General features: G+C 39.3%; 2 protein-coding genes across 8 annotated transcripts in view; both read right to left on the reverse strand.

The window, feature by feature from the left end:
* Positions 1 to 4,130, reverse strand: part of lpcat1 (lysophosphatidylcholine acyltransferase 1) — a 143,049-nt gene extending 138,919 nt beyond the window's left edge. For all 6 annotated transcript variants that reach the window (XR_009822212.1, XR_009822211.1, XM_062030161.1 and 3 more), the window contains exon 1: positions 3,840 to 4,130. Coding sequence is in view for 4 of the 6 variants with exons in the window: in XM_062030161.1 (XP_061886145.1) it covers positions 3,840 to 3,926 (87 nt within the window). In the remaining 2 variants the exon portion in view is untranslated. The remainder of the gene's footprint in view (positions 1 to 3,839) is intronic.
* Positions 4,131 to 10,708: 6,578 nt separating this feature from the next.
* On the reverse strand, positions 10,709 to 13,680 carry mrpl36 (mitochondrial ribosomal protein L36). Of its 2 annotated transcripts, none has more exons than XM_062028955.1 (2): positions 13,552 to 13,680; positions 10,709 to 11,089 (listed from the first exon to the last, which is right to left on the reverse strand). In XM_062028955.1, the coding sequence occupies exon 2, from the start codon at positions 11,076 to 11,078 to the stop codon at positions 10,746 to 10,748; it is 333 nt and encodes a 110-aa protein (XP_061884939.1). In that variant the 5' UTR covers positions 11,079 to 11,089; positions 13,552 to 13,680; the 3' UTR covers positions 10,709 to 10,745. The 2 variants fall into 2 exon arrangements, with proteins under 2 accessions (XP_061884939.1, XP_061884938.1); XM_062028954.1 differs by lacking the exon at positions 13,552 to 13,680 and adding an exon at positions 13,126 to 13,539.
* Between the last annotated feature and the right edge of the window lie 4,361 nt (positions 13,681 to 18,041).

Genomic DNA, 18,041 nt, shown 5'->3' on the forward strand with positions numbered 1-18,041 from the left:
TTCTGCGGGTACCTCCAACACCCGCAGGCCGCATGAACATCACACACTGGAACTCAGCATCAAGTCCATAGCGTCCATGCTGGTGATGCTTCAAAACAACCCGGAATGCAGCTTGCATGATGACATAACTGACTCATGCACTCACCAACGTGTGTGTGTGTGTGGGTGTTTCTGTGTGTGTGTGTGTGTGTGTAATATATATATACAGTGGTGGTCAAAAGTGTACATACACTTGTAAAGAACATCATGTCATGGCTGTCTTGACTTTCCAATCATTTCTACAACTCTTATTTGTTTGTGATGTAGTGATTGGAGCACATACTTGTTGCTCACAAAAGACATTCATGAAGTTTGCTTCTTTTATGAATTTATTACGGCTCTACTGAAAATGTGAGGGTCAAAAGTATACATACAGCAATGTTAATATTTGCTTACATGTCCCTTGGCAAGTTGACCTGCAATAAGGCGCTTTTGGTAGCCATCCACAAGCTTCTGCTTGACCACTTGACCACTAAATTGCTGCAGTTCAGCTAAATTGGACTTGTTTCTTCAGCATTGTCCACACATTTAAGTCAGGACTTTGGGAAGGCCATTCTAAAACCTTCATTCTAGCCTGATTTAGCCATTCCTCTACCACTTTTGAGGTGTGTTTGGGGGTCATTGTCCTGTAGGAACACCCAACTGCGCCCAAGAGCCAACCTCCGGGCTGATGATTTTAGCTTGTCATGAACAATTTGGAGCTAATCCTCCTTTTTCATTGTCCCATTTAACCTCTTAAGGCCCAAGCTGTTTGTTTACATGCTGTTTTTAATTTCTCTTTGCTATTTGGGCTTATTGGACCCTAATTACAATAAAATCTAAAAATCATCTTTTTATATGATGTACTTAGTCCATAAGTACACAAACGTGTACTTCATGTGTAGTGACATGCTAATTTTTATTTTTACACTTTTTTTTTCCAAATTCTATTGTATGTTATACTCTTTTGACACCACCAGATGGCAGTAGAAGTGTCCATATGTCGGCATAAGACCCCAATTCAGTAGTGTACACAATTTTGGAAATAAGAGCTAAAAGGTGCATGTGGCCACTAAGCCTTTAGAGCAGTGGTTCTTAACCTGGGTTCGATGGAACCATAGGAGTTCGGTGAGTCGGCCTCAGGAGTTCGGCGGAGGTCAAAACACACCTGTGTAAATAAAAACTTCTCCCTATCGGCGTATTACGGATACGGCAACAGCTGACTGGTTTGCAGGTGTGTAATTTGTTGTGAGTTTATGCACTGTGTTGGTTTTGTTGTTTAAACAAGGTGACGTTCATGCACGCTTCATTTTATGCACCAGTAAAAAAACATGGCAACACTTTAGTATGGGGAACATATTCACCATTAATTAGTTGCTTATTAACATGCAAATTAGTAACATATTGGCTCCTAACTAGTCATTATCAAGTACTTATTAATGCCTTATTCGGCATGGCCTTATTATAACCCTAACCCTCTAAACCTGGCCCTAACCAAATAACTCTAAATTAAGTCTTTATTACTTAGAATATGTTCCCCTAGTGTCCAAATAACTCTAAATTAAGTCTTTGTTACTTAGAATATGTTCCCCTAGTGTCCAAATAACTCTAAATGAAGTCTTTGTTACTTAGAATATGTTCCCCTAGTGTCCAAATAACTCTAAATGAAGTCTTTGTTACTTAGAATATGTTCCCCTAGTGTCCAAATAACTCTAAATGAAGTCTTTGTTACTTAGAATATGTTCCCCTAGTGTCCAAATAACTCTAAATGAAGTCTTTGTTACTTAGAATATGTTCCCCTAGTGTCCAAATAACTCTAAATTAAGTCTTTGTTACTTAGAATATGTTCCTCTAGTGTCCAAATAACTCTAAATTAAGTCTTTGTTACTTAGAATATGTTCCCCTAGTGTCCAAATAACTCTAAATGAAGTCTTTGTTACTTAGAATATGTTCCCCTAGTGTCCAAATAACTCTAAATGAAGTCTTTGTTACTTAGAATATGTTCCCCTAGTGTCCAAATAACTCTAAACTAAGTCTTTGTTACTTAGAATATGTTCCCCTAGTGTCCAAATAACTCTAAATTAAGTCTTTGTTACTTAGAATATGTTCCCCTAGTGTCCAAATAACTCTAAATTAAGTCTTTGCTACTTAGAATATGTTCCCCTAGTGTCCAAATAACTCTAAATGAAGTCTTTGTTACTTAGAATATGTTCCCCTAGTGTCCAAATAACTCTAAATGAAGTCTTTTTTACTTAGAATATGTTCCCCTCGTGTCCAAATAACTCTAAATGAAGTCTTTGTTACTTAGAATATGTTCCCCTAGTGTCCAAATAACTCTAAATGAAGTCTTTGTTACTTAGAATATGTTCCCCTAGTGTCCAAATAACTCTAAATGAAGTCTTTGTTACTTAGAATATGTTCCCCTAGTGTCCAAATAACTCTAAATTAAGTCTTTGTTACTTAGAATATGTTCCTCTAGTGTCCAAATAACTCTAAATTAAGTCTTTGTTACTTAGAATATGTTCCCCTAGTGTCCAAATAACTCTAAATGAAGTCTTTGTTACTTAGAATATGTTCCCCTAGTGTCCAAATAACTCTAAATGAAGTCTTTGTTACTTAGAATATGTTCCCCTAGTGTCCAAATAACTCTAAATTAAGTCTTTGTTACTTAGAATATGTTCCCCTAGTGTCCAAATAACTCTAAATGAAGTCTTTGTTACTTAGAATATGTTCCCCTAGTGTCCAAATAACTCTAAATGAAGTCTTTTTTACTTAGAATATGTTCCCCTAGTGTCCAAATAACTCTAAATTAAGTCTTTGTTACTTAGAATATGTTCCCCTAGTGTCCAAATAACTCTAAATTAAGTCTTTGTTACTTAGAATATGTTCCCCTCGTGTCCAAATAACTCTAAATTAAGTCTTTGTTACTTAGAATATGTTCCCCTAGTGTCCAAATAACTCTAAATTAAGTCTTTGTTACTTAGAATATGTTCCCCATACTAAAGTGTTACCAAAAACCTATAACTTTGTCTTGAATTTGAAGAAAAAAACTATTTTATTTTTCACTACAGAAGGGTACGGTGAATGCGCATATGAAACTGGTGGGGTTCGGTACCTCCAACAAGGTTAAGAAGCACTGCTTTAGAGGTTTAAAGCAGCAGTTCCATTGGCAGCAAAACAGGCCCAGAGCATAATACTACCACCACCATGCTTGACGGTAGGCATGGTGTTCCTGGGATTAAAGGCCTCACCTTTTCTCCTCCAAACATATTGCTGGGTATTGTGGCCAAACAGCTCCCTTTTTGTTTCATCTGACCACAGAACTTTCCTCCAGAAGGTCTTATCTTAGTCCATGTGACGTCAGATGAAACAAAAAGATCTGGTCATATTTTCAGTAGAGCCATAATAAATTCATAAAAGAAGCAAACTTTATGAATGTTTTTTGTGAGCAACAAGTATGTGCTCCAATCACTACATCACACAAAAATAAGACTTGTAGAAATGATTGTAAAGTCAAGTCAGCCATGACATGATGTTCTTTACAAGGCAATTCAATGCAGAACCATGAAGGTTTCCTGCTAGTGGACTAAAAGTTTGTTATTAAAATTCCCTGCCTGGACTTGTAACAACAGGTTTGCCACACAAGTGTTTTGCAATGAGTTGAGACGGTTTGCGACATGTTCGTGAAGTGGGGCGAAATATGTGAAACACGCTTAATCACAATGGATTTCAGGTGTGCCTAATGAGGTGACCACCGGATGTGTCGACCCGCAAATATTCATTTGAGTCGAGAGCAATTCATATTAAAGAAACAACCTTACCGTCATTTTGTCCGTCAAGCTTAATTCCAAATTGTGGACGAAAGGGTTCCTCGCCCACCTGCTGGGACGACTGGCCGACGAGTTCATGGTTGGGGGGGCGACTTCAAAAGTGATGCGCGTCTTCGTCAAAAGTCCTTGTTTTGGTTGTGTGCGTGTTATTAAGTGAGTTAGTGTGCGTGTTAAAAGTGTGTAAGTGTGCGTGTTATTAAGTGTGTTAGTGTGCGTGTTAAAAGTGTGTTAGTGTGCGTGTGTGAGCGGGAACGAGAGGCGTGTCCACGTCTTCTGCGTCAAGTGAAGAAGCAGGAAATGGCAAGAAAGCAGGATTACACGCTACTTCCGGTTACTAAATAAAAGACAAAGTCGAGTGTACGCGATGCTGCCGGTTTTAAGAGACGGTAGGTTAGAGCAAGCTCGCAAGATTCGCATACTGGAGTTTTGGTCAGAAAATGAATTGAGTACGCGTAGGTTAGAACAAACTGGCTGGATTATACACCCTCGTTTCGGTTGCAAAATAAAACACAGAAAGTCAGTGAGTAACGTTTGGTTGGAGCAAGTGATCATGATTATACACTTTAATTCCGGTTACAAAATAAAACAGGAAATCGGTGACCAGAACGATCGAGTGAGGTGACGTGCCCAACTTCCGGCTGCAAAAAAAAAAAAAGGACGCGTAACAGTATGTTCTTCTGGTCACAAAAACAAAACACAAAGGCATTGACAACTTGATGCTGCTGGTTTAGGTAACAGTAGACTAGAACAAGCTAGCCAGATTTACATATTTGAGTTTCAGTCACCAAATGGGTGAGGGTCGACATCCGGGCAACTGAGCTACATACGGGTTCTTCGAGCCATAGCAACCAGACTGGCGTTGAAAACGAACCGTTGCCATTACTCTTTAAAGGCCTACTGAAATGATTTTTTTTTATTTAAACGGGGATAGCAGATCTATTCTATGTGTCATACTTGATCATTTCGCGATATTGCCATATTTTTGCTGAAAGGATTTAGTATAGAACAACGACAATAAAGATCGCAACTTTTGGTATCTGATAAAAAAAAAGGCTTGCCCCTACCGGAAGTAGCGTGACGTAGTCAGTTGAACATATACGCAAAGTTCCCTATTGTTTACAATGATGGCCGCATGAAGTGAGAGAGATTCGGACCGAGAAAGCGACAATTTCCCCATTAATTTGAGCGAGGATGAAAGATTTGTGGATGAGTAAAGTGCAAGTGAAGGACTAGTGGGGAGTTGAAGCTATTCAGATAGGGAAGATGCTGTGAGAGCCGGGGGTGACCTGATATTCAGCTGGGAATGACTACAACAGTAAATAAACACAAGACATATATATACTCTATTAGCCACAACACAACCAGGCTTATATTTAATATGCCACAAATTAATCCTGCATAAAAACACCTACGTGTTTGTTATGCTAGCTCCTAGCTCCTCTGCTAGCTCCTAGCTCCATAGAACGCGCCAATACAATTCAAACACCTGATCAACACACACAATCACTCAGCCCAAAAGACCGTTCACCTAACCCAAGGTTCATAAAGCTTATATATTTTTAAAAAGTTACGTACGTGACGCGCACATACGGTCAAGCTATCAAATGTTTAGCAGCCAAGGCTGCATACTCACGGTACCTGATATTCAGCTGGGAATGACTAAAATCGTAAATAAACACAAGACATATATTTACTCTATTAGCCACAACACAACCAGGCTTATATTTAAATTGCCACAAATTAATCCTGCATAAAAACACCTACGTCTTTGTTATGCTAACTCCTAGCTCCTATGCTAGCTCCTAGCTCCATAGAACATGCCAATACAATTCAAACACCTGATCAACACACACAATCACTCAGCCCAAAAGACCGTTCACCTAACCCAAGGTTCATAAAGCTTATATATTTTAAAAAAGTTACGTACATACGCAAAAAAAAAGTTGCGCACATACGGTCAAGCGATCAAATGTTTAGAAGCCAAAGCTGCATACTCACGGTAGCACGTCTGCGTCTTTGTCATCCAAATCAAAGTAATCCTGGTAAGAGTCTGTGTTGTCCCAGTTCTCTACAGGCGTCTGTGTATCGAAGTCAAAAGTCCTCCTGGTTAGAGTCTCTGTTATCCGAGTTCTTCCATCTTGACTGCATATTTCGGGAATGTAAACAAAGACGCGCCGGCTGTGTACTGTTGTTGCTGACTTCCTTCGAAAAATACGTCCATTTCGCACCGACAACTTTCTTCTTTGCTTGCTCAGCTTCTTTCTCCATAATGCAATGAACATAATTGCAACAGATTCACAAACACAAATGTCCAGAATACTGTGGAATTATGAAATGAAAACAGAGCTTTTTCGTATTGGCTTCAATGTGGAAGGCATACCCGTGTTCCCCGGGCTACGTCACGCGCATACGTCATCCTCAGAGGCGTTTTGAACCGGAAGTTTAGCGGCAAATTTAAAATGTCACTTTATAAGTTAACCCGGCCGTATTGGCATGTGTTATAATGTTAAGATTTCATCATTGATGTATAAACTATCAGACTGCGTGGTCGGTAGTAGTGGCTTTCAGTAGGCCTTTAACCTGTCGACCTACGCTGGTTAAACCCGTCATTCTGCCTCCAAAATGCCGAAAAACGGTGTTGTTTTTGGTTGTGCTAACCACAACTGGAAACAGGGAAAACAAAGGTTGTATTTTGTTCTGCCAAAGTGTGATAAAAGCCCACAGAGACGAGACAAATGGCTCGCAGCTTTACACTGGGAAAACGAGGACGGTTCTCACTGGAGTCCCCCAAAGTCCCGGGTCGTGTGTTCGGATCACTTCGTTTCTGGTAAATATAAGGAACAAAAATCCACCTTCTTAACCACAACTTGGCTATACGTCCGTGCTAATGTTGTACTTGTTGATTTTGTACCTTATAACGTTCGACAGATGAAGTTGTTGTACAAAAATAACATGCGGTATATACTATATAGTCTATAGCCTAGCTAGCTATTTTCGAAAACCGGTTTCGTTTAAATTTGCACTTAACAGTTGGGTTTTTAAAAACCAATAAACCCTGTAATTTTCATGTTGCCATTCAATACATGTAGCCCTCAAATCTCTCAATATTTTATACACTAACACTTGATCTTGTTGTTGATAACTTCCGCGTCTCTTTCTTAGTAGCGCGCAAGCTAAGCTAACTAGCAAGCTAAGCTAAGCCTGAGAAGCTTTAAAGTTCAGAGACGAGTCTGACGCAAATAATACATTTTCGTTTTTTCACACGATATGCGAATAAGTAAAAATGCGTAAATGAAGGATTTAACGCCGACTTCCAAGCCACAACACTCGTTAAATGCTTTTTCTGTCAATGCTGTGTTCGCTGTGAGCTGCTTTGTTTTCAACCAATTCCCGGTTGCTAGGGGATTGGTAGGCGGAAGTGACGTAGGTCCGCCCTCACCCATAAGACAACGTTTGCAATGCTTCCAGTCCAGCTAACTATAGGTGAAAACATAGTTTAGTAGCAAAATTAAACACCTTACTTCTGGTTTCAGTGAGGATGTCAGTGAGTATAGGCGAGCAACATTATACACCATACTTCCGTTTACAAAACAAAACAGGAAGTCAGTGAATAATGGGAGGTAAGAACAGGCTTTTGGTCACATGCCATACTTCCGGTTGCAAAATAAAAGCACAAAAAGTGACGGGATGTTAGAACGAGTTGGCAAGATTATATGGCCTATGTTATGAAATTTAACACAGGAAGTATTCAAGTACGCAATTCTGCGGGTTTGGGTAACGGTAAATTAGAACAAGCTAGCCAAATTTACATATTTGAGTTTCGGTCACAAAATAAGACAACATTTGCGATGGTTCCGGTTCAGCTAACGGTAGGTGAGAACATAGTTTAGTAGCAAAATCAAACACCTTTCTTTTGGTTTCAAAATAATACATAGGAAGTCGGTGAGTAACGGATGTTTAGAATAGGCGAGCAACATTATACGCCATATTTCCGTTTACAAAACAAAACAGGAAGTCAGTGAATAATGGGAGGTTAGAGTAGGCCTTTGGTCACATGCCATACTTCCGGTTGCAAAATAAAAGCACAAAAAGTGACGGGATGTTAGAACGAGTTGGCAAGATTATATGGCCTATGTTATGAAATTTAACACAGGAAGTATTCAAGTACGCAATTCTGCGGGTTTGGGTAACGGTAAATTAGAACAAGCTAGCCAAATTTACATATTTGAGTTTTGGTCACAAAATAAGACAACATTTGCGATGGTTCCGGTTCAGCTAACGGTAGGTGAGAACATAGTTTAGTAGCAAAATCAAAAACATTTCTTTTTGTTTCAAAATAATACAGAGGAAGTCGGTGAGTAACGGATGTTTAGAATAGGCGAGCAACATTATACGCCATATTTCCGTTTACAAAACAAAACAGGAAGTCAGTGAATAATGGGATGTTAGAACAGGCTTTTGGTCACATGCCATACTTCCGGTTGCAAATTAAAAGCACAAAAAGTGACGGGATGTTAGAAGGAGTTGGCAAGATTATACGGCCTATGTTATGAAATTTAACACAGGAAGTATTCAAGTACGCAATTCTGCGGGTTTGGGTAACGCTAAGTTAGAAGAAGCTAGCCAAATTTACATATTTGAGTTTCGGTCACAAAATAAGACAACATATGCGATGGTTCCGGTTCAGCTAACGGTAGGTGAGAACATAGTTTAGTAGCAAAATCAAACACATTTCTTTTGGTTTCAAAATAATACAGAGGAAGTCGGTGAGTAACGGATGTTTAGAATAGGCGAGCAATATTCCGCAATAAAAGTTCACCTCCAGGCAGCTACAACCCTAAACTAACACCCTCCCCGGATTGCTAATAATCAAATGTAAACAATCAAATGCAGATACTTTTTCTTTTTCTTATGCCTTCTGATCTCTCTCTCTCTCTCTCTCTCTCTCTCTCTCTCTCTCTCTCTCTCTCTCTCTCTCTCTCTATGTCCACTACTTGATGTCCATATCCCCCCACCCCCTCCACACCCCTGATTGTAAATAATGTAAATAATTCAATGTGATTATCTTGTGTGATGACTGTATTATGATGATAGTATATATGATAGTATATATCTGTATCATGAATCAATTTAAGTGGACCCCGACTTAAACAAGTTGAAAAACGTATTCGGGTGTTACCATTTAGTGGTCAATTGTACGGAATATGTACTTCACTGTGCAACCTACTAATAAAAGTCTCAATCAATCAATCAATATTATACGCCATATTTCAGTTTACAAAACAAAACAGGAAGTCAGTGAATGATGGTAGGTTAGAACAGGCTTTTGGTCTAATACCCTACATCCGGTTGCAAAATAAAAGCACAAAAGGTGACGGTATGTTAGAAGGAGTTGGCAAGATTATACGGCCTATGTTATGAAATTTAACACAGGAAGTCTTCGAGTATGCGATGCTGCTGGTTTGGGTAATGGTAAGTTAGAACAAGCTAGCCAAATTCACATATTTGAGTTTCGGTCACAAAATAAGACAATATTTGTGATGGTTCTGGTTCAGCTAACGGTAGGTGAGAACATAGTTTAGTGGCAAAATAAACACCTTTTTATTTTTGGTTTGAAAATAAGTGGGTGGGCAACATTATACGCCATACTTCCGTTTACAAAACAAAACAGGAAGTCAGTGAATAATGGTCACAATGCCCTACTTTCGGTTGCAAAATAAAAGCACAAAAAGTGACGGTATGTTAGAACGAGTTGGCAAGATTATACAGCCTACGTTACGAAATTAAACACAGGAAGTCTTCGAGTACGCCATGCTGCTGGTTTAGGAAATGGAAAGTTAGAACAAGCCAGCAAGATTATACACCGTACTTTAAAAAAAACACAGGACGTCAGTGAGTAAAAGTTTGTTAGAACAAGCGAGCAAGACTATATGCCATATTTCCAGTTGCAAAATAAAAGTACAAAAAGACAGTGAGTTGCAACAAGCAGGCAAGAGTGTACGTCCTACATCCTAGTTACTTAATTAAACACACGAAGATAGTGAGTAGCAAATTTATAAACTTGTACGCCCTACTTCCTGATTACCCAATGGGTAACAAGCTTGCAATAGTATACGCCCTACTTCCGGTTACAAAATAAAACACAGGAAGCCAGTGAGTACGGAAAGCTGGCGGGTTGGGTAAATGGTATGTTAGAACAAGCTAGCAGGATTTACATACGGTAGTTTCGGATTTAAGAAAATAAGAGCTAATTGTACGTTGACAACAACAATAAGCTTCTGGAAAGAAAGTGTACTAGTGTTATATTTGGGATACACTGTTTATACAGAACAAGGACCATCCTTGTCACTATATGCACTATTTAGGTTGCAATTCAAATTGAACGAAAACGAACAAAAACAGAACTGACTCAGTCATAGCCCATTATATTATAATTATATGTCTTATTTCATTTGCATCAGGGTCTAATAACAAAACTAGGGTGATTTAACAGTGGGACTACTCTGAAAGGTGCTCCTCCATTTGTAAATATTAAAATTTTTGGGAAAGCATTCAAGCAGGTTTGTTCCTCAAAGGTACTTACTGCTTCCAGTCTTCTTCTTTTTTTACTCATTGGGGACAAAACATGTCAGAATAAATTATGACTATTTGAGACTATCAAAACTGATGAATATGTCAGAAGCAGAGTGTTAAAGTGTAAATCCACTAATTAGAAGTGCAGAAACTGTGTAGCAAAGACTCTGTCGCCCCCTAATGAAGGTATAGTTAACAGCATTAATACTTTATTATGGTCACTAAGTAAACGCATGATTTTACATGCAAATTAATACATCTGATAACAAAAGTGAAAAGAAATAATAGCGAGCGTAACAATTTATTGCAGATAGCCACAACATTTCAGCCTTGTCTTTGCTTGTGTCTGGGATGGGTCTTGCAGAACACAAACAAGCGTCCTCGCCGTCGTGCAAAGAAACAATCCTTGCAGCGCTTCTTCAGCGCAGACTTGGTTTTCATCCCGTGAGACGGCTGGACGCAGGGTAGACGTCCACACTGTGCCAGCAAGGACTGGGCGCCACCGACTGGCTGGATGCTTCGAGCTGATGTCAGCGGGCGGGGACTCGCGTTGAGGGTGTGCAGACATCGGAAAGAAGCGACCGCCGGCAAATAGTTCATTTGGGCCACGCGGCGGGTCAAGGACGCAGCAATGCTCTTCAATAGGTGAGATGCCATTGCGTCAGGGCCTGAAATAAAGAGAGAGAAAAAATCATGAAATAGGATCGCAATTTCTGCAACAGGAGAAATGTAAGTTGCCAAATAGTGGGAACTTAAATGCAAACCACTAATTGTGTTTTCTGGCACTGCTCTTGGGAAAAGATCCACCAAGCTCTACAGGATAGTTTCAAACGTGAAATACCCCTTGAAAGTAAGACTCTGTTTTTCGGACATGTACCTCAAGATTGGCTGAAAAAAGATAAACACTTAATGAATATCCTGCTGGTGGCCTGTAAAAAGAGCAGTACTAGGAAATGGATATCCCAGGAGAGCCCAACTTTGAAGCAATGCATGGAAATCCCAATGGACATATATACAATGGAGAAGATAACTGCTTGTATTAATTATAAATTGGAGAAGTTGACTTCATACAGGGAAAACTGGGTCAATTATGTCACGCCCCATAAACATGATTTGAATTTCCCTAATTAGTGATTGTACTGTCTAAAAAATGTAAAAAGAGGATTACTCCCTATATATATATATATATATATATATATATATATATATATACTAGGGCTGCAACTAACGAATAATCTGTCGATTATTACTTCGATTAATAATCGGATAAAAGAGACAAACTACATTTCTATCCTTTCCAGTATTTTATTGGAAAAAAACAGCATTCTGGCACATACTTATTTTGATTATTGTTTCTCACCTGTTTGTACATGTTGCAGTTTATAAAAAATGTAAATAAATAAAAATAAAATTAAAAAAAATTATAATAAAAAAAATTGCCTCTGCGCATGCGCATAGATCCAACAAATCGATGACTAAATTAATCGCCAACTATTTTTATAATCGATTTTAATCGATTAGTTGTTGCAGCCCTAATATATATATATATATATATATATATATATATATATATATATATATATATATATATATATATATATATATATTTGTTTTTTTTTATATTACTTACTTTCTGTTTATATTCTTGTATTTTATTTCTGATTCTTTTTTTCTTCTTTATTTGATTGATTTATTTGTAAATATTATTTTGTTTTCTTGCTGTTTCTTTCTTTTGGGGGGGGGGTGGCATCATTGGGATGCAAACAAAAAAATATTTAGACATTTAGGGCAGACAACAGATATGTGATGTATGTAAATATGATGTAATATATAGGAATGTCTGATGCTGGATGTCAATAAAAATTAAATGGAGAAAAAAAAAAAATAGGATCGCAAATTTAAATAGCTATATTTTGCAATTAAAAGTTACAAAGAGCAGCGCTGGGCAATGTGCTTAAAAGCCCTGAGCTGCCAGCTCATTGTCCAGCACGGCTCTTAAAGATGAAAGTAAGGTTTGTTAACTTTTTTACAGTAATACAACAAACTGGCATGGCAAACATATTAATAAGATGTGGAAGTAACATTTGTTAGCTGCATGAAACACAAACAATAACAAACACCACCAATGTTTGTGCAAGTGTGCCTAATATAAGGGACGGCGTGGCGAAGTTGGTAGAGTGGCTGTGCCAGCAATCGGAGTGTTGCTGGTTACTGGGGTTCAATTCCCACCTTCTACCTTCCTAGTCACGTCCGTTGTGTCCTTGGGCAAGACACTTCACCCTTTGCCTCTGATGGCTGCTGGTAGCGCCTTGCATGGCAGCTCCCGCCATCAGTGTGTGAATGTGTGTGTGAATGGGTAAATGTGGAAATACTGTCAAAGCGCTTTGAGTACCTTGAAGGTAGAAAAGCGCTATACAAGTACAACCCATTTATCATTAATTTATAATATAATGTGCACAAACTACCTGGATTACGCTGGTTCTAGGGCATTTAATTGTGTAATGAATGCAGTGGCGACACTAAATTATGCACGTCATAATTAAAAGAAAAGAAAGAATAATCCAAATAATAATACATTTCCACTTGAACACGCCAAGGGTGACCCTGCTAGCTTCATTGCACTTTGCAAGGCCTGGTAACGGCGAACATAGGATTTCCAGACAAAACACATTCTTCACAAGCAAATGAACACATATAAACATACCTTTAAAAGACTTATATGGGTTAGAAGCCTCTAGTAAATGTGTTTTAAACACAACAGCAGCCTCGCGATGCGACTTTAGCGCAGGAACGTAATACAGCCACTTCCGGTGTGTGTATACGGGAAAAGTCAGCCCTGCGTTACATCTCACAGGTCGTAAGACAAAGCGTCTCTTAGTGAGCGATACCTACATTATTCACACAATAATCACAGTATTCATTGATTAAATTACGTATTAAATCCGAAATACCAGCAAAATAATTTACTCTATGATTAAAAAAGGATATTCTGTACACCGCTTCAAGCCTGAAAGGCAAAATTGAGAGAAGTCACATGTACTGCTTCGTAGCAATTTGCAAGGCCCGATAACGGCGAACATATCCGGACGAAACACATTCTTCACAAGCAATTGAACAAATATAAACATACCTTTAAAACACTTCTATGTGTTATAAGCCTCTAGTATATGTGTTTTAAACACCACAACAACAGCCCCGCGATGCGACTTTAGCGCAGGAACGCAATACAGCCACTTCCGGTGTGTATTTGCGGGAAAAGTCAGCCCTGCGTTACATCTCACAGGTTGCAAACGCGGCAACGCGTCTCTTGAGGGAGCGATACCTACATTGTTCTAACAATAATCCCAGTATTCATTGATTAAATTACGTATTAAATCCTAAATACTAGCAAAATAATTTACTATATGATTAAAAAAAGAATATTCTGTATACCGATTCAAGCCTGAAAGGCACAATTGAGAGAAGTCACATATACCTTGCAGGCGCGCGGAGCGAAAGTGGGTGAAGGATAGGCTTCATGTCTCCCTCCAAATCCTGCGGGACTCCGTGTCTGAATATCAGCGAGCCGTAAAAGCATCGAAAACAAAGTATATTTCCACCTTGATCTCCAGTAACAGTCATAAACCCCAAGTTCTTTTTAAAGTTTTAAATTCTCTCATCAACCCCCGTGATGTGTCACCTGTTGTCCCCTCACCTGTCCTCTGTGAAAGTTTCTTAAACTTCTTCATTGACAAAATCTCTGCACTCAGACCATCTGACACCTCTGCTCCTCCTCTCCCTCCCCCTCCCCCGCTTCCCCAGCTTGCTGTTTTCGAGCAGTTTGAGCCTATTTCCCTCTCCTCCCTCTCGGACGCAGTCAAACACCTGCGGCCCACATATTGCCCATCAGATAGCCTTCCCTCTCGCCTTCTCAAAGAAGTCCTTGATTCAGTTGGCCCTACTATTTTATGGTTGATTAACACCTGCCTCTCCTCCGGATATGTCCCGGCTGCTTTTAAGCATGCTGTGGTGCAGCCTTTAATTAAAAAGAAAAATCTTGACACGTCTGTTCTTTCTAACTTTAGGCCTATCTCTCAGTTACCCTTTCTGTCCAAAATCCTTGAGAGAGTAGTGTATGTCCAGTTACAATCTTTTCTAGCTGCAAATAACATCCACGAGAAATTCCAATCTGGTTTCAAAACATCTCACAGCACTGAAACGGCACTCCTGAGGGTGCAAAACGATCTGCTTCTGGCCGCTGACTCTGGTAGTCCTGTGATCCTGATGCTTCTGGACCTCACAGCTGCCTTTGACACAGTGGATCACAGGATTCTACTGTCACGACTGAGGCAGTACGTGGGCATCTCAGGTGTAGCCCTAAGCTGGTTTCAGTCCTACCTAACTGACCGGAGTTTCTCTGTGCAGCTAGGAGACTTTCTCTCCTCGGTGGCCCCCCCTTACCTGTGGTGTTCCTCAGGGGTCAATCCTGGGTCCCATACTCTTCCTACTGTACATTCTACCTTTAGGTGAAATCCTGGTCAAGCACAATGTCCCATTCCACTGTTATGCCGATGATGTTCAGATCTATTTACCTCTTAAGGCCACAGGACAGGTCGCACTTCAACCACTGCTTGACTGTCTGACTGACATTAAAGCATGGATGAGTGCTAACTTCCTCAACCTTAATGAGAGCAAGACCGAGATAATCATCTTCGGCGATACATCTCCAGTCTCGTCTGTCAGTGCTCTTGGTCCTCTGGGTGTAAACATCCGGTCCTCCGTGAGAAATCTCGGTGTGATCTTTGATAGTGCCTTCAAATTCACCAAACAGGTCAGCTCAGTGGTTAGTACCAGCTTTTACCATCTCAGAACCCTAGCAAAGACCAAGGCCTATCTCTCCCAGAGCGACCTGGAGACTGCTATCCACGCCTTCATCACACACCGGCTAGACAACAATAACTCACTGTACGCTGGCATTGATCAGGCATCACTCCGCCGTTTGCAGCTTGTGCAAAACGCGGCTGCCCGTCTCCTCACCAGTACCAAAAAACGCGAGCACATCACCCCAGTGCTGGCCTCACTCCACTGGCTCCCTGTCCGTCACCGCATTGATTTTAAATTACTTTTAATTGTTTTTAAATCCCTAAATGGTCTGGCCCCACAATACTTGACCGAGCTGCTGCATCACCATACCTCGTCTAGAGCCTTGAGGTCAGCTGACCAAATGCTTTTGGCGGTCCCCAGATCCAGGCTAAAGACCAGAGGGGACAGAGCCTTTTCCGTTGCCGCCCCTAAGCTCTGGAACAGCCTTCCCCTCCACATTAGGTCAGCCCGGAGCCTGGGGGTCTTCAAAACCCTCCTTAAAACCTACCTCTTCTCGCTGGCCTTTGACCCGAGCTGAGTCCGCCCACTAGGCCACCATTTCTAGTCGTCCCCCCCCTCCCACCCCTTCGCTTTAGTTGTATTTTTCAATTTGTAGCACTTTTATTATTATTATTATTTTTTTTTTTCTGCAAATTTTTTTTTAAAACTTTTTATTCGACCCCTTTTACCGTATTGCATTTGCATTGTCTTGTTTAGCACACTCATTGTTTATGTTCTTTGTTTGTTTGTTTTTTGTTTTGCTTAGTTGTTGTTGTTTTTTTGTTGTTGGTTTTTTTTTTTGTTTGTTTTTTGTTTGCTCCATGCTTTTTTAACCTGTAAAGCACTTTGGTGCAACCTAAACAGTTGTTGAAAATGTGCTATATAAATAAAGTTGACTTGACTTGACTTGACATACCTCTTCGTTGCAATTTGCAAGGTCCGATAACGGCAAACATATCCGGACGAAACACATTCTTCACAAGCAAATGAACAAATATAAACATGCCTTTAAAAGACTTATATGGGTTATAAGCCTCTAGTATATGTGTTTTAAAAAGGCAAAATTGTGTTTTGAAAGGCAAAATTGCGAGAAGTCACGTGACCTGCTCGCAAGGAGAGCAAGAAACATAAAGGAGCAGCAGTGCAGCTGGAAGAGGAAATTAGAAAAGGACAAATAAATAAATAAAGTATAATTGCAGTATTTTTTGACATAGAGAAAGCTGATGATATGTTGTGGAAACAGGGGTTGCTGATAAAATTAAATACAATTGGGATTAGAGGGAAAATGTATAGATGGATAAAAGACTCAAGTAGAACAATATGAGTAAAAATAGAGAATGAATATATTAGAGAATATGAAGTGGAAAATGGGACCCTGCAAAGGACTATAATAAGTCCAGTACTATTTTCGATAATGATAAATGAAGTTTTTAGTGAAGTGGAAGGGTTAGTGTAGGTGGTACTGTTTGTGATGATGGAGTGATGTGGAAGAGAGCTAGAAATACTAATCATGTAGAAAAGAAGATTCAAAAAGCGGTAAATAAGGTTGAAGAATGGGGAAGAGCTTGGGGTTTAAGATTCTCTGTTGGAGAGACTAAAGTCATACATTTTACAAAGAGGAAAGTTCAAAACAAGCTCCAAATTAAACTCTATGGAGAAAATATAGAAGAGGTACAAGTATTTAAATATTTGGGAATATGGTTTGATAAATATATTTACTGGTCAACCCACATCAGCAAAAGTAAAAAGGTGTTTAAATATAATGAGGGCTTTGAGGGGTAAAGATTGGGGGGCTGATAGGCAGACATTGAAAGCAATATATATCACTTTAATTCCATCTGTTATTGATTATGGATGCATCATTTATCAATCTGCTTCAAAAACATTACTTGGGAAAATAGACAGGATCCAATCACAGACTTTAAGGTTATGTTGTGGAACTACTAAATCAACCCCTGCTGCAGCATTACAAGTAGAGATGAATGAAAAACCTTTAGATATGAGGAGAGATCAACTGTCAGTAGTTTATTGGGAAAACTTAAAAGGGTCCAAGCAAGGACACCCAACTCATCAAGTGCTACTAAACTGCCAAGAAAAAGAGAAGAAAAAAATGAATAGTTTTGGGTGGATAATAGGAGATATATGTAATAAAGCTCAAATTGACCCTAGAGTACCAATCCCTGCAATACCACCGTGGATGTATGACAACCCAAAGGTAAACATGCAAATACTAAAGAATAGAAATTTAAATAGTTACCAGATAGAACAATGGATTGAGGAAACGTTTTTAGACAACATCATAATATATACAGATGCATCAAAAACTATAAAGCAGGAGCTGCAGCAGTTATCCCACAAGGAAACTTAGTATTAAATAAAATAGTGATAAGTTATCTGTTTTTACGGGTGAATTTTATATGGGAGTTAATTGGATAGAGGAAAATAAAGCAAGGAAAGCAGTCGTGTGCTCGGACTCCAGCAGTGCATTGATGAGCATAACAAACATAGCATCAGAAACAAGACAAGATTTAGTTGATGAAATAGTTCAGGCGATCTACAGAATAAATAAAGCGGGAGGTGTGGTGACATTTCTCTGGTCCCTGCTCATGTAGGAGTTGTGGGCAATGAGTTAGCAGATAGATACGCAAAACAAGCAACTAATAAAACAGAAGTAAACATGGAGATGAAGCACAGTAAAGAAGAAGTGAAGAACATTAAGAGAACACACAAAGTGGCAGGATAGTTGGAATAAGGAAATAAAAGGTAGAGATTATTCCA

This window comes from Entelurus aequoreus, linkage group LG20, assembly GCF_033978785.1.
Source record: "Entelurus aequoreus isolate RoL-2023_Sb linkage group LG20, RoL_Eaeq_v1.1, whole genome shotgun sequence".
Taxonomy (NCBI): Eukaryota; Metazoa; Chordata; class Actinopteri; order Syngnathiformes; family Syngnathidae; genus Entelurus; species Entelurus aequoreus.

What these genes read in the sequence shown, in the direction of transcription:
- mrpl36 (XM_062028955.1), bottom strand. Translation starts at nt 11,078, where the DNA reads ATGGCATCTCACCTATTGAAGAGCATTGCTGCGTCCTTGACCCGCCGC.